Raw genomic sequence first — 16,433 nt, 5'->3', positions numbered from 1 at the left:
TTTCTCTTACGTGTCATAAGATTGAGACCTACTGAAAGCTGTTGAAAGAAAAAAAGAATAAAATAAAATAAAACACCCATTTATCTCTCTGGTTTGTTTTAATATCGCCTGAGGGATTGCGGGTCCAATCGCGATTTTCCAAGGACGCGCCCGCAATACTTGCCCGATTCTCCCGACTCGCCTCAGTTTCTCATCACACATTCTTCTCGTGGAATGCAGATTCCACACGCAATATTCATTCTAATCGCCGAGTATCTTGGACCTGACAGGCCCCGCCAGTTTGTGACAGTAGGTGGAATCCTAGTGTCCAGATAGATCACCTTCAGCCCTCTGCTGCTGGTGGATATCATATCCGCGGATTGCACCACGCGTCTTTGAAGATCATAGCAGTTCCAAAGTCGGCAGAATTTAGGCAGCATGACAATTGATAAGAAGCTTTCGGGTGGGTTTTTAGTCCCTGAGCCATGCGCACGTAGATACGATAGATAAAGTCCGTAGTAGCATTTGGCCGTGGTATGTACCCTGCTCTGGAAGAGGTGTGGCAGCTATGGTTGGCTCAAGGTTGAGCTTTCGAACAACTCGTGTCAGTGCGATCTTCTGTTGGTACTGTGAATAGTATCCACAATGATCCTAGTGGGAAACAGTCTAATTGTTGAGTGGTTCTGGTTTACGTTATACTTGTGTCCATGTACTTGAGGCACTACGTGGTGGTAACCTGTATCCAGAAGGAACTAACTATATATTTTTATGTGCAAGGTTGCACAGGCAGAAATGTTTTTTGTTTCATAGGGCTGGCCGCTCAACTTAATACCACTACTGTGCAAGGATTAATATACCTGGATGGTTCGATGATCTAAAAGAATTCATGGGTTCCATCCAAACTCGTGTATAGAAGCTTTTTTAATGCCAAATTCCTTGTCGGGCGCCTGATCACAAAAGCCCTAGAGTGTCCGTTTGGGACGTGGCGATGGGAAGGTAGTGATTTTACAATGTAGAATAATAAACATCAAAAGTAAGGATGTTGCATCAACCAGCACCAAGTGGTCGAGCGGTAACTCGACTAACTTATCTTCCTTGGTCTAGTGGTCATGATTTCCGCTTGTCATTAACACTGATAAGCGCGGGAGACCGGGGTTCGATTCCCCGAGGGAGAGTTTCTTTTTGCAATTTTTACCTCCGCTTATACTAGTTATATTGCTATCACACTATAGTTTTCTTCCTTAACAATATATTGTTGATCTTTATGTTTATGTTTTCATATGCTGTTTCAGTTATTTTTTTTTTGATAATTGATTTGCTATCGTTTGCACATGGACGCAAATTCCCGACAGCATCATCAAACCGTGAGTAGGTGCAGCGATCTAAACAATAAACTCAACCGTCGTTCTGTCAAAACCCATGGCTATAATAGGAATTTTGCGATTTAACCAAGAAGAAGCAGTGAATGAAAGTATATCAAACATCAAGAAACACCAAGTTAATATCCTGGAAATGGCTGACTTGGTAGTTTTATATTGCCACTCGCTCCTTCCTCTTCCTTCTTCACAAGCAAACAACAACACACCTTCTCATTTCAACACCAGACAAGTTTGAACTGCAATCAGAAACGGTCGTCCCCAAATATTCCAAATAATCCACCCCAAGGCGATCTCGTACCCCTTAGCCTCATTCATCTTGGCCTAACTCACGCTTCTGGCTCGGTGAATCAGCCACCATGCACTTTTGGGTTGGCTGGGCGCTATGGGAGAAATTGACCATCGTGCGTTTAAACAAAACCTTTTCAAGTTGACTACCATGGCTAAGCACTATACCAGGTTCTGGTCTTTATGATTGTAAGGCTCCCCGACAATGATTGACCATGAAATAACTCCTGACGAACAACTCAGATGGTCGTGCTGGCATACGCATCTTGTTCACTTACATACACACGATGGAAAATGCGGCGATATGCAGCAGCCGAGGCACGTCAAAAGGAAGAAGAAGCCGAGTTATTCCCCATGTTGACGAAAGATGATATACCCTTTGGTGCCAGAGCTCTTGAGAGAGGAATTCAGATAGAGGGCATTTGGATATCAAACCACAATACTCCGATCCAGACTCCACACCCCCCAGGAACGCCGCTGCGGAGTCGAGCCCCCAGTCCAACCTCAAGGATGTTTTTACTTCCCTCTCCAAGTTCAATATCGGCGCCATCTATGGTCCCTGATAAAACTCCACCGAGCCAAAGCCTTCCCGTATATCGTTCATCTCCACCACTACCACCTCAACATACACATCGGACAAATCTGGATACTATCACAGGAAATAATTATACTTACGAACCACAGAGACCTGGCGGCGTTTATTCACCAGTGATGACATCGCAGATTCTAGAATCACCCAGTAAATCCAGCAGGTTCCAACGACGAAGCCAGATCCTAATGAGCAACGAAAAACGAGCAAGTTTTCATACTAGGATCCGGAGAGCTAGCCGCATCTTTGAGAAAAATCCTTCTCTAGGTGTCATTGAGCACGAGGGAATGGAGCTGGGGTCAACGAGCAATGCTTCCCAACCAGAAGAGCCCCGCAGGGCATCTCGCATAGCCCGTAAGTCTTATGATCCCCATCACTCCATTCAAGCACCTCAACTCAGATGCCAACGTCCTCCACAGGTGTTATTCGCCGCCGGTCCTCTGAGGAGTTCAGACGAAAGATGAGCCAAATCTTCAATGAAAGTATTCATATGACTGTGGCTGCCGACAATCTCCAATTTAGCCCACGTCTGTGGGAAAATCGACAGAAAAAGCGAGGCTCGATACTTTGGCCTTTCCAGTCCGAAGAATCATTGTCGTGATAGGACATTGGAGTCATAGAATTGAGGGATGGATTCCATACCTAGGTGTTTGGCAGGATAGGTCATGGAAGTTCGATCTCGACATTTTTATACAACTCTTAGGTGAAAAGGAAACCCTCTCATCTGTTCTGGATGTCAGCCGCACTGGGATAGGCTTGATCATATTGCAACTTTGTGCCGAGAAAGATGACTCCTCGAGAGTCAAGTCGATTTCAAACCTCAACAATAAAAAAAAATGCATATTTTATATGATAAAGACCCTAATGACTTAGATATACTTTCCATTGACCAATTGTAGTTTGTTGTTGTATCAACAAGAAGTTCCATTTTAGGCTGAACTTGCCGCTGCCTGGCGTACACGTGACCGCGCGACGGCCTTGACGCGTCCAGCAGGAAAGTCCAAAGTGGCGAGTTTGTCTTGAAAGAAATTCACAAATCAAGCCGGCCAACATAAACAAGAGGCTGATTACGAGTGGTGACTCACAGTTCTGTATCCACAGCATTCTTGAGTTTGGTGCCACCGAGGATTTGCAAGTCAGGACCAACACCCTTTCATTGTGTTCGACGCGTGCTCCTGTATCAAATAATCCAATTGTGCAAGTCCATCAATAGAATCGAGCACTTTACGTCAATCTTATTACGACAATGGCAACCGAAATGGAACCTCAGGGTGAGTATGATGATAGCGGACTGCCCGGTCCTGGTGCGCCAACCCCGCTATCTGCGCTTGAGGTGAGGAATGACTCGCATAATATTCAGGAACACAGGTGGGATAATCTCAACTGACTATGGATGTCTACACCAGGGAACTGCGGGTTTGACGGCAAGAGATATCAAGTTATTCGTTGATGCGGGATACTACACCGTTGAGTCGGTTGCTTATACGTATGTCGATCGTGATGCACCTATATCGATCGTTAGTTACCGATAACTGACATCCTAGGTGTGATTCAGACCGAAACGCGTATTGGAGCAAATTAAGGGAATCTCAGAACAAAAGGCTACGAAAGTTCTTGTGGAGGGTGAGTAATGTGAATCAATACGATATGATTTTCCTGGGATGCGGAAGTCCAGACTGATCGTTGCTTGCTATATAGCTGCGAGACTTGTACCCATGGGCTTCACAACAGCGACTGAGATGCACGCAAAGAGAAGCGAACTTATTTCGATAACCACTGGGTCTAAACGGCTCGACACCTTGCTTGGTGGTGGAATCGAAACCGGCTCGATCACAGAGATATTTGGAGAGTTCCGGACGGGAAAGAGTCAAATCTGTCACACCTTGGCTGTAACTTGCCAATTGCCCTTTGACATGGGTGGTGGCGAGGGGAAGTGTCTCTACATTGATACGGAAGGGACTTTCCGACCTGTCCGTCTTCTGGCCGTGGCTCAGCGATTTGGACTTGTTGGTGAGGAAGTTCTTGATAATGTAGCATACGCACGAGCATACAACTCCGATCACCAGCTGCAGCTTCTCAATCAAGCATCACAGATGATGTGTGAGACCCGATTCTCGCTTCTTGTTGTTGACTCCGCCACTGCGCTGTATCGGACAGATTTCAATGGTCGTGGGGAATTGTCAACACGACAAACCCATCTGGCCAAGTTCTTACGTACCTTGCAGCGTCTCGCAGACGAGTTCGGCGTTGCAGTTGTGATTACCAACCAGGTCGTTGCTCAGGTCGATGGAGGACCTAGTGCAATGTTCAATCCGGATCCGAAGAAGCCTATCGGTGGTAACATTATTGCTCACGCCAGTACGACGCGACTCAGTTTGAAGAAGGGCCGAGGTGAGACCCGAGTTTGCAAGATTTATGATAGTCCTTGCCTTCCGGAAAGTGATTGTCTATTCGCCATCAATGAGGATGGTATTGGAGACCCCAATGAGAAGGATATGGAGGATTAAGTCCTTGTGTGAGAGTTGCCTTCGTGATATGATTTTAGTGACTTTACGAGCGAAGCTGAATCCACCAATAGCCTTTTTGTTATTTGACTAGAGTAATCTGATGTTACTCGAAGAGCCTGGATATATTCTTTAGCATATATATAATAAGATTTCTTTAGTGCTCACCAGATATCTACTAGATATCTCTGTGTTCTAACTAGTATATCACGCGGTATAGTACTGCACCATACTATATAAGTCAGCAGTACACATAAATAAACAGACAACAAACAGATGCCCACTGCTGCTATCAATCTGATGATGCATCGTTCGAAACTGAAATAAAAGTATTCGATAATCCCTACTTCACTTTAATTAATACTACCTACCATTCGATTATGCCACTCTATGAGGACTATTGACTGTTCACTTAACCGCTAGTATTGGAGTGGCCCACCGCTCCGCGCCAAGACTTTGTTTTCTCAGAGCTTCAGCTTTCCCGCCCTGCAACTCTTTCCTTTCAGCCATGGGAAGTCTGAGCCTGCTCCCTTCGTGATCAGATCATGGCCAAAATTTACAAGGATACACGAGTCGACCTTCGGCCATTTTCACCGGCCACGGTCGCAAATATTCAAATATCCACCTCCGAGAGCGCGGTTCGCCGGCCTCGCTTTTCCATCTCGTCTGCCTCCAACAACGACGTACCGATCGCGAAGGATGAGGATGAATTCGCCAGAAGATACCTTGCCACTCAAGGCTCCGTTTACTTTCGCAAACGCAAAACATACCCGAGAACGTTCCTGTGGCGAGTCGTCAATGACAACAAGGTGCTAGAAATCCAGTGCGCGGATCTGGCGAAGAGCGGGACAGAGCATTTCGAATTCAACGTCACCCTGCGTCTCGCTTTCCAGGAGCAGATCCTGCCTTCGGGTGTCGCTTTGGCAGATTCGGAGGAACACGAAGTACTCAATGTCTTTGTGATTACTTCTTCCAAACAGCTTCACACCTTGGCGCTCCGCCCTGAATTCTTTCGCAGACCGGGTTCTGTTGACGAGAACGTGGCAGATTGGTGCAAGTCTTCTCTTCCTGCTCCTTTATCATTCTCCTATCCCCACAGACTACATGCAAGTAGTCCACTCGAGCTTTTCATCTCGCTCGATAATGGCGCGCTTTTGCGACTGACACGCAGAGCTGGTGACGATGGTAAGACCCTTCCGCGAAAGAAATATCTGCTGCACGCGCGGGTTTGGGAACCTATATTCGGATACTGACAGAAAATATCTATTAGGTTCCCATTGGACTCCATTGACCTTCGATGAACGGACATGGGGTGCCTCGATTCGCGGACTTGTTAAGTGGAATGCACCATCTTCGATCAAGCACAATGGACGTAATCTCGACCTTAATGCTGCGAATGCCATCGCTACGACAACCGACGAAACATATGTCTTCGCCATCTCCCTCAACCATACCCTGAAGATCTGGAATCTGGCCACGAACAAACTTGCAGCATCGCAGGATCTTCTCGGCCGCACCATGGATCCCGATACTGTACCATATACCCTCAACCCCGCCGAAACCTCCTTCATTCGAGTATTCAACGCCGAGAGAGCAATGGACGGAGGACATCGCTTCTATGTGGTTACGTACTCGCCATTTGAGGATGGTCGCTTCAAGTTCTGGGCTGTCAAGGGTGGCCTGACTTCTGAACTTGTTATCGAGGATATTTATGCGGATACTGTGTTTAGACCTGTGGATCCAGATGTCACAGGCAATATGTTCTGGAGCATTGCGGATTTTCAAGTCAAGCCGGTGGAAGAAGGGAGAGGAATGGAGCTATGGGTGCTATGGAGAAACCATGGTCTTTACCAGTTATACACCCTTCACTTCGACCTCCAGACTCTGCCATCAGACTGGTCTACCAATTGGGTTTCGACAGCATATGAGACTCACCGGCAAGAACCTTTGCCGTTGCCTACATTAGATGATGTAGTTGACCCCACTGAAAGGTGGCTGGCCTATATCTTACATCCCAACAGATACCTCCCGGAAGTCCTTGAGACGGCTCTCGCTGTATACCAGGAGGCCCTCAAACCTTTATCGGCAGCATCGTCTGGTGTTTTGAAAAAAGATGTTGCACTACCGGAGCGTCTTTGCTCTACGATCGCTGCGACTGTTTCTTTGCGCAAGTATGCGGATGATGAATTGGACTACGCTCGGTTCCGAATGGATACCGATGCTAAATGGCGCCAATTCTGCCAAGTCGCTGATGATCTTAACAAGCGCCGTTTCGAGCCAGTTTCCTTAGCCTTCGACACTTACTTCGATATGCCATGGTTGCTCCTCTCAGATTCCTGCGCTGTGATTCGTGAATGCAGCACTACTGAACTCCTCTTCCACAACTCTGGCTCTGAACTCAGTGAAGAGTCACCAAAGATCGTGGATCGTCTCAGACATAGAAACGTCAGCTCTGAGCTTGGAAATCTCTATGATCAAGCATCGTCCTTGATGAAGATTGCATCGGATTTTAGGAAGCGCTTCTCTGCTGAGCTCGATGCAGCCTGTCGGGCAGCTCTGGATGTAGAGCTTTTCAACGAGCCATCGTCATCAATTACCGACCGTATGGACGGTTTCAGAGAGCGTTGTGAATTTGCCGATCGAATTTCCAACAAGACATTCGACGGCCTGGTGGCTGCTTTGAACGAGCATTTTGATGCCGAAAATCTCCCAACGGGTGTTTTCAATGCTATCATCGATACTCTTCCCCTGGGTTTCAAGGGCGAGGACGCCAGCCTAATATCGACCTACTTTGGAGGCCAAATTGCTGTTAGCGGTGCCCTAGAAGCAATCACCCAAAATCGCCAGATTCTCTACGACTTGTTAATTCTGATTACATTCGTTGATTCTGAGATTGAACAGGGAGCACGATCCTCGTTTGATGCTCCGAATTTGTTCTCCACAATTGTTGATCTCCTTCACGAATATGAAATGATGTACTGGCTCGGTTCTAATGTACGGAAGTGTCCCGACAATATCACTGCAACCAGCGGAGATCATTCTATGTTTTCTCTGAAGGGCAATCAATCTGCGAAACAGTCTTTACGAACGGCGACCATCCTCGAAGACCTTTTCGTTTCCGATATCAAACCCCGTCCACCGGTTGACCGACCTCAAAGCTATACTTTGACCTTGGGAATCCGGGATCTCCTGGCTTGGATAACCCGACAAGGCCAAGTGGCGTACCCCAATGCATTGACTCATATCCAGTGCGACCTTATTGCTAGGAACAACATTGATCTGGCATGGGACTTTCTCCGTTTCCAGCCCAGCACTTCCTGGGCAACCTATGTCAAGGGTCGCCTGTATGTGGCGATGTCTGAGTTTGATACTGCAGCCATATTCTTCCGGAAGGCAGCATACCTTCTTTGTAAGTTCTTCATGATTGGATCAAACCGAAAAAAAAAAAGAAATTCGGAAACAAGAAACTAACTTCTGACGCAGCACATGGCAAAGCTCTGGGTAACCTGCACGAGATGTCGGCTGCTCTCCTGGACCTCGTGGCCGTGAACTACTTCTATAATGGTATTCCGCGATACTACCAGCATATCCTTTCGATTTTCGAGCAGGCTCGATCCTTTTCGCATGTCGCAGATTTTGCTGGTCTGGCACTACAGGCTCTAGACTCGCAGGGATGGAAAGAGCACGACGCGGATTACAATAGCATGCGAACGGATCTACTCTCGCGACTCTTCCACGCTTCTTTAAAAACTTGCCAATTCGACCAAGCTTACTCTGCATTGGCTCGGTACCAGGATCTTGCACTGCAGAGGTCTGCCCTCAGCTCCCTTGTCTCTAACATTCTCACTGTCTGTGGGCCAGGGACTGCTGGTCTCCAGCAGATCCTGCGCTTCCCCGTCTCGCTCGTCCCGAACATCGCCTCTCACATAGATGAGATTCTTGTCACCCTTTCACGGAAACAGGGCACTTTATCCTCATGGCTGGATGTTGACAGTAAGGACGCAGATGGCTCGCCGGACTACCACCGCATCCTGCAGGCATATCGCATTGCCCGCAATGACTACCGTGGTGCAGCAGAAATCGCATACCGGAATGTACAACGTTTGCGCCAAGCACGAGATACCCCGTCTTCCGCTTTAACTCGCAGAAGCAAGAAAGAGGCCGAGGAAGCCGGTGTTCCGGAAGACGATAGCGACAGCAAGGAACTTCGCCATGAACTCCTCTCATTGATCAATCTGCTTGCCTCTGTCGACAAGAGCGAGGCTTACATCCTAGTTGAGACCGGGCCTTCCGCATCGGCGACTACCAGGTCCCAAGAACATCGACACGGCTCTCAAGCAGATGATGATGGGAACGTATTCATGGAAGACGTTAGCTCTACTACCCCTACTGCATTCTCCGGTCGTCGCAGATCCTCCGCTAGTAACGCTTCGTTCACATCGACTGATCGCCGAGGTAGTCTTAACTCGACCGGGAAACATGGACATGGATCTGCCAAACCAGTCATAGAAACTCCCCAAGAACGCGTCATCGTCACACTCGAGCATCTACGACGTGAGTACCAGTCTGAATTGGATCGTGTCAGTCGGATTGAGCGTGGAGACTGGGAATTCGGTCTCTTGGGCGAGGATGAAGGGGAAGTTTTTGATAATGATGAAACGATGGTCTTGTCCTAGGAAGGCAGGCTCATTCTATGATCTGGATTTTGTGTTAATATTTGGGGATTGTCTAGATGTTGGACTTTATGTCTTGTGATTCCTGCCTTTATCCGTTTTCTTTGTTTTGCCCTTTTCTGCGAATGGAAAATGAACACTGATGGAGTTGAGCATTGTATTTCGATAGTCTTCTGTGTTCTTTTTGGCTTTATAAGGTAGATTTTGTGGATGGTGACGAATAGGATAAAATATTACACATTTTCAAGCTACACTACCTATAAGTAGGTACCTATATAATTACAATAATTAGTAGGTAGTGGTATCTGGGTAATATCCAAGAGGTGGTTCTTTACTACGTAGTAGTAGACTACTAGTTTGTGGTTTTAATATTTAAGCAGATGCTAGCTATATTTATACACTCCAAATGCATAAGGTTAAGTCGTAGATGTAATTCATCTCAGATATACTATAACATAATTATTCCATCAAGGTGTGCAACCTTGCACACCTTGATACAATTCATAATCGTTCTTTTTGTCTTTTGGCCAAAATGGAATCCACAGGTGAAGATACCAATTCCTGCAATTCGCATTCGAAATTGACGTGTGATGTGGCGAGTAAAATCTTGGTATTTGCTATATCGATCCAGGACCCTGAATATATTCAATATATTCTGACAAATAGCCCTGCTATCCGAGTACCATCTAGATATTAGAATCTAGTAACCCAACTGCTGCTCTCAAAGAGATACTCAATAGGAGGACACTAGGATGTGATTCCAATATTTAGTCTGACGTTACTCGACATCCCCTGAATAAATTGGAAATATGACATCTACCACATTGGTATAGTTTGATCCCAAAATGATTTCACAATCTACGAATACTTCGAGGCTAAGCTTTATGAAACAGATCCGATAAAACAGTTACGCTGTCACATTGAGCAACAACCAATGAACTAATATTCCGAAACGGAAGAAGGAAGAGAAAAAAAAAAGAAAAGAAATAGCGTCTAAAAATGTATCGATATTCAAGATTACCTACTTGATTATCATTAAGAATAAATATCGGCAAAGTAATCTTGCCTCTATAAACAATCCACTTAATTCTGTCCGAACATAACTCCTCCAAAATTCGAAAAGGGTTAACGAAAGTGATATAGCAACCAGACCATAAAAAGTGAAATGATAGTCAAAGAGAGTCGAGAAAGCATAAAAATCGTACCATCGAAAATAAAAAAAAAATACAAACGCCTGGTTACCAAAAATACTTGGTATGTTGAGGGTTGAGCTTCCATATGTACCGTAAAGGAGAAGGTCCGAACCCATATAAGAAAAAACAGATAGCATGCCAACAGGACAATCGCTAAGGCATCATCTGTGCAGTGCCATGAGAAAAAGCAAGAGACTCAGAATAAGAAAAATAGAGAAAGGGATATCGTGAATGATCTTAGTCCAAGTCTTCGTCGGCCATGGAGCTCGAGTAGAGTTTACTGAAATGCGACTTGGGCTCCGTCAGAAGGGAGTAAGGCTCGCCGGTCTCGACGATTTGGCCAGCGTCCAGCACGACGACGCGGTCATAATCGAGGATAGTGTCTAGCTTGTGCGCCACTGAGATGATAGTGTGCGTGCAAAACTTCTCACGGATGACGCGTTGCATGATTTCATCGGTCTTGGTGTCGATGCTGTTTGTTTGAGATTAGCAAATTGATCCTTTCTGAGTTCTCTGGATGATTCTCCTCGGGATTGACGGTGACATGCAAGGGGCAAGTGGGTTTAGTTGATTGTCTTTCCGGCAGCCAGTCGATCCGAGCGCGACGTGGCGTTCGGATGAGGCCGCATATGCAGGGGGGATGACAGCTGAGGAGAAGAATACAGACGGGCCAAAAAGGCCATAAAAAAGAAAGGGAAAAAAAAGAGGAAAGGGAGATAAAATCACGCGAGACAACGGGTGGAGCGGATGATGCGAGGGTTATAATGTCAGGGGGTGAAAGTAATGACTTGAGAAACTCACTTGCTGGTTGCCTCGTCGAGGATCAGGATGTTGCCCTGGCGAAGAAGAGCACGGGCAAGACAGAAGAGTTGCTTCTGGCCATGAGACAAGTGGATCTCATCGATGTCGGTGTCTAGATCTCCCTTTTCTTGGATGGCTGGGAGGAGCTGCACGCTTCGTAGGGCGTTGAGAATTTGCTGGTCGGTGCAAATTCCTGATGGGTCAGCATTGGTTCGTACTGTGCCCTTGAAGAGTACTGAATCTTGCGAGACACCGTTGATTCGAGCTCGAATTTCCCTTCTTGGTAAGGTTGTGAGGTCGACACCGTCCACCGTAATAGTTCCGCCAGTCAGCTCGATCATGCGGAAGATGCTCATAATCATCGATGTTTTCCCACTGTAACCATGTTAGATCAGACTGGTCCATACCAAAATAAGATGAAAGTTGTTGCCTACCTTCCAGTTCGGCCACAGATGCCGACCTTCTCGCCCGCTTTGACTGATAAGGAAACTTGATTGAGAACGGGCTCAGATGGTCTAGTCAAGTTCGTTAGATGGTAGAAAGATTGTCAGTAGATGCAAGAAAGCTTACCTGTAAGCCGCGGAAACCGAATGGAAAGTGATGGCGCCGTTTGACGGCCAAGAAGGAGGAACTTGACCATCTTCGCCAGGCTGGTCTTCTGAGTCAACGCCCTGTGCGAACTCCTTGACACGCAAGATAGAACCAATGTGGGTCTCGAGGTTGGTCCAGAAGGTAACCATAAGCTTGATGCTCTGGCTGAACTGAATGACATTAAGAAGGGCAACGCCAATAGATCCAGCTCCGAGGCCTGTGCCTCGAAGAACCACAACGAGAACGATCAACAGAATTGCAATGCCAGCAACGACCAAGTCGAGAGAAAGGGTCAACCACCGCTGGATGGCAAACATGTAATAGAATGGTCGCTGAGAATAGTCCAAGAGCTCAATATTCTTCTTCTCCATGCCGTGTTGCCAGCCAAAGGCTCGGAGAGTACCAAGTCCCTGAAGACAATCGGTAAAGTGAGAGTAAAGAGGGGCTTTCGCCTCAAGATCGAGGAAACGAATCTGACGGGAAGTTCGTAGATAAAGCTTCTGGATGAGGAACAGGATACCAAGCACGAAAGGGAATGAGATAGCGGCATATTTTGAGCCAGCACCGATGAGTGCCATTTGAGCCAGGCAGAGGAAGAACGTGACGACAGTGTTGATACCAGCAATGGGGAGCTCCATATCAATAAGCTGCAAATCCTGACTGAATCGATTAAGGATATTACCACTGTCAGTTGTCGAGAAGAAAAGCATTGGAGCACTGAGGACGGTAGTGAGAAGCCTGCGGTGAAAGCTCTCGCCAGATTTGGGTACCATAGTGATAATCATTTGCCAGCATCCAGCGATGAGGGCAAGCATAGCAACAACTCCAAGCATCACGTAAATACCCAAGTAGTAACCAATGTGCTGTTTCGGCTCAGCAGTATCAGAACGGGCCCACCACTTCAACCAGATGCTGGGGAAGGAGATGCAAAAGACGAAAGCAGCCATAGAGGTCATGAAAATGATAGCGGGGAGCCAGCCGATAGCGTTGATATAGTAGGTGTAGATGGACAGATCGCCCCCCATATCCCGCTCAATGGGCTCGGGTTCAAGATCATCCTTCTCTTTATCAATGGAATCAAGAGTACTGTAGCTAGGGGAAGCAGAGAAGCGTTTGGGCTTATAATCCCAGTCTGGAGCCCCAAGACCAAAACTGGCAACATAGCCACCAGTCTTATTGAGAGCACTGAATGTTCCTTGCTCTGCGATACGACCAGATGGTTCCAGAACAACAATATGATCAGAATAAGGAAGACGTTTCACGGCAGAAGATGCAACTATGATAGAAGTTCCAATCTCCCGGAGGAGTCCAAGATCACCGAACAGGCTGTGGAAAATGTGGTTCTCTGTGGTAGCATCCAAGCCACTCAAGGCATCGTCCAGAATGATAATCTTTCGTCGAGCATACACAGCACGAGCAAGAGCAATACGCTGGCTCTGACCACCACTGAGTGCAATACCTTTGCTTCCAATAACACTGCGATCACCACGAGGAAACTGACCAAGGTCTTCCTCCAGTGCACATGCTTGAATGACAGATGCATACCACTTGGGATCGTAGTCCGACATCGCAACAATACTGTCCTTGATTGTACCGTTCATGTGCCATGGAGTCTGGTCACAGAATGCAACACTTCCTGAGTTGAGTTCGACACTGCCCGCCGTTGGGTATATCTCTCCGAGTAGTGCCTTGAGAAGGGTAGATTTGCCAGATCCAGATGGTCCGATGAGCATGGTGAAGCTACCCCGAGGCACAGCTAGCGTGATGTCCTTCAAGATGGGCTCTTTGTCCGCTTCCCAGGAGAAAGTACCGTTTTGAATAACAGCAGCATTGGTAGATGTACTGGATGTAGAGCCACGCTTTAAAGATTCGACCGAGGCGGAGTTGCTAGAGGCGAGGTCCAGATCACCCGACTTCGAGAGAAGCTTCGCCTCGCCGAGGTCTTCAAGTGAAGGAATCTGAGGAGTGTTGCGTCGCTTGTCTGCGTGATCTTCCTTGTCCAGGAATTCCTGAATACGGGTGAAAGAACCCACAGATCCAAAGAAAGACATGAGAGCCATGACCAGAGTCATAAGAGGGTCTGACAGGAGAGAGAAAAGCGAGAGTGATGTGAAGACTCGAGAGACAGTAAGACTGTGGTCTGAGATGCCAACGTAAACACCAAAGGTGACGATTGGGGCAAAGATGCGAGTCATCCATGCAAAGCCCATATTCCAAACAAGAAGAGTTCGGAATTTCTTAGAAATGTTCAGCTCATCAATGCGGAGGCCGTGGACGAATTTCATCATAATGTTCTGCAGGCCCAGCATCTTCACCCCCTTGATGGACCCCAACATACCAGACGTAGAGGCAATTCTCCTTTCGATAGCTTCAAGCCACTTTGCTTGGCGGGGGACAACGAAAGACATCATGATAAATGATCCAATAAGGGCAACGAGAGCAACACAAACAGGCACGACGCACGAAATACCAAGTTGACGTTCAAGCAGGTATACGGCCAAGGCGATTTCAACAGCGTTAGCCCAAATCTCGTGCATTGTCTGCCAACCTTGAGTAATTCTTTCCACATCAGCACTCATCAGAGTGAGGGAGTTAGAGCCACCTGCTTCGTTGAGATTGAGACATGTGGCTTTCTTGTAGAGCATGGTGACCAGGATTCCTCGGACCATGGTGATTCCACGGTAAGTGTTGTGCTGGTATTGGCCCATTGAGACAGCTAGGCCGGTATAAACCAGGATATAAGCACCGATGAGGCCATACCCGATGTTGTTGGTAGCAGCGTTGACAGGCTCGCTGAAATAGTCCAGTGATCGCTCGAGCAGCAATGGCTGGCAGACATTGAATGCTACAACGCAGGCTCTCGCAGGAATTGCTGCCATCAAAGGAGCCTTTGTAGCTCTGAACGATTGCCATTGCAAGGTATTGGGGGACTTGGATTTGACTGGCGGAAACAGTTAGTATATGCTGTCTAACGTCGATTCATTGAAATTACCTTTGGTCCATCTCTCTTCGAAAAGAGCAAGCAATCTCTCCGAACTAAGCTCCTTATCCAATACTGCCAGATCTTCCACAGAGAGAAGGTTTCTAAATCCATTCTTGAAAAGAGGGTTCAACCACCAGAAAGTAGCCTTATTGTAGAATCCAGCGGTAGCTTCCGGGGGGTAACCGGCGAACTCATGTTTCAAAATGCTTCGCTTCTCAACAGCTTCCAGGAATGCAAGGAGAAATTTTGCACCAACAGAGACCGTCGTAACAATTGCAATGCCGTCGTTAAAGTTGTCAATGGATCGAAGCCATAGGGTTCGGGTGTGCGCAATATCGAAAAGTAGACTGCAAAACAGATAGGCGTTGAGGATAAGAGACGGTTTCACAGAACGCGTATGTTCCGCGTACGAGAGTAGAGCGAGAAAAACGGCCCCAACGGTGAGGACTGCACTGGAAGCGATTGAGGCTTTGGTTCGAGCGGCGTTAGGTAGAGCCCATAAGGCAGTGAGGGCAATTTGAAGTCCAATGAAGAATATCCAGGTCGTCTGTAATAAAGTAACATATTAGATGTTTCCCATACATGTCAAGAATGCGGTATAGAGGAGACTTACTAATTTTGAGAGAAACAGAAACGAGCCTTCCACTTTGCGTCGTTTATGCGCAAGTTGCCGGAGACGCAGAGGAACCAGAATTAATATTAAAGCAATAGGGAGAATACCGAGAATAGTCTCTTCAAAGAGGAGGGAGAAGTCGAATCCACCACGACATGAACCCGCATCAATACGTAAAGTATTATCCAACATATGGCACGAAGGCCCTGAGGAGCTCGAAGATGCCATGACTACTACTCTCCAGGAACCATACACGACTATTCAAGTGATAGGTTGGAGAAGAGAGAGTCAATAAACAAGCACCACGAGTCGAGTGGGTTGATAGATTAAAAGAGTGTGGAAGGAAGTTCACGACATGGAAGTAAGACTTGGGGGGAAAAGAAACCAGCGAAGTAGTCGTCTTTTGGTCTAGATTTGATTCATCCAAAATGCGCCTCTTAGACTGTTCCCCTCTAGGACGCATCCCTCGGCACAGGAGCTTACCCTACTGCATCCAGGAGAACTGCCCTTCTGAGCTCCTATACTGGGTCCCTGCAACCGAGTGGGCTGCCAATGCAACCCTCTTACAATGTCATTACTGTTCATGTCCTATGAGAACATCGCCTCTTCTAGTGGACTCATTGTTGGCGACTAATTGTGGCACTATTTGCTCAGAAATTTCTTGTATTCATGCAGTTTATTCTAGTAATCGCGTGTATTCGCGAGCTAAAAAAAACGAATAAGAAAAACCTAGTATTTGCCTCTAAAATTCTAATTTCTTAATTTCTTTTCTACTATTTCTCCCATTGAGAGAATTTCCTATCCTTAATTTCCGATGTAACAATGACTCAATGATGCCATCAA

The 16,433-nt window shown here is 46.8% G+C and overlaps 3 protein-coding genes across 3 annotated transcripts; 2 read left to right on the top strand and 1 right to left on the bottom strand.

Moving 5' to 3' along the window:
• Positions 1–1,886: 1,886 nt before the first annotated feature.
• Positions 1,887–4,739, top strand: N7469_001448 (recombinase RAD51; the record flags this gene model as incomplete). The annotated part of the gene is made up of 6 exons (XM_056640368.1): positions 1,887–2,586; positions 2,652–2,763; positions 3,520–3,565; positions 3,639–3,718; positions 3,788–3,855; positions 3,931–4,739. The coding sequence occupies 6 exons, from the start codon at positions 1,887–1,889 to the stop codon at positions 4,737–4,739; spliced, it is 1,815 nt and encodes a 604-aa protein (XP_056506125.1).
• A 542-nt stretch (positions 4,740–5,281) lies between these two features.
• Positions 5,282–9,412, top strand: N7469_001447 (nucleoporin Nup120/160; the record flags this gene model as incomplete). The annotated part of the gene is made up of 3 exons (XM_056640367.1): positions 5,282–5,921; positions 6,007–8,145; positions 8,220–9,412. The coding sequence occupies 3 exons, from the start codon at positions 5,282–5,284 to the stop codon at positions 9,410–9,412; spliced, it is 3,972 nt and encodes a 1,323-aa protein (XP_056506124.1).
• A 1,427-nt stretch (positions 9,413–10,839) lies between these two features.
• abcB (uncharacterized protein) lies at positions 10,840–15,818 on the bottom strand (the record flags this gene model as incomplete). The annotated part of the gene is made up of 6 exons (XM_056640366.1): positions 10,840–11,074; positions 11,404–11,778; positions 11,838–11,918; positions 11,974–14,935; positions 14,987–15,524; positions 15,591–15,818. The coding sequence occupies 6 exons, from the start codon at positions 15,816–15,818 to the stop codon at positions 10,840–10,842; spliced, it is 4,419 nt and encodes a 1,472-aa protein (XP_056506123.1).
• Between the last annotated feature and the right edge of the window lie 615 nt (positions 15,819–16,433).

This window comes from Penicillium citrinum (genome assembly GCF_028827155.1).
Source record: "Penicillium citrinum strain IBT 23319 chromosome Unknown utg000001l:1.0-4955037.0:1.0-4956770.0, whole genome shotgun sequence".
Taxonomy (NCBI): domain Eukaryota; kingdom Fungi; phylum Ascomycota; class Eurotiomycetes; order Eurotiales; family Aspergillaceae; genus Penicillium; species Penicillium citrinum.
This window is presented reverse-complemented; position numbering and strand designations above follow the sequence as displayed.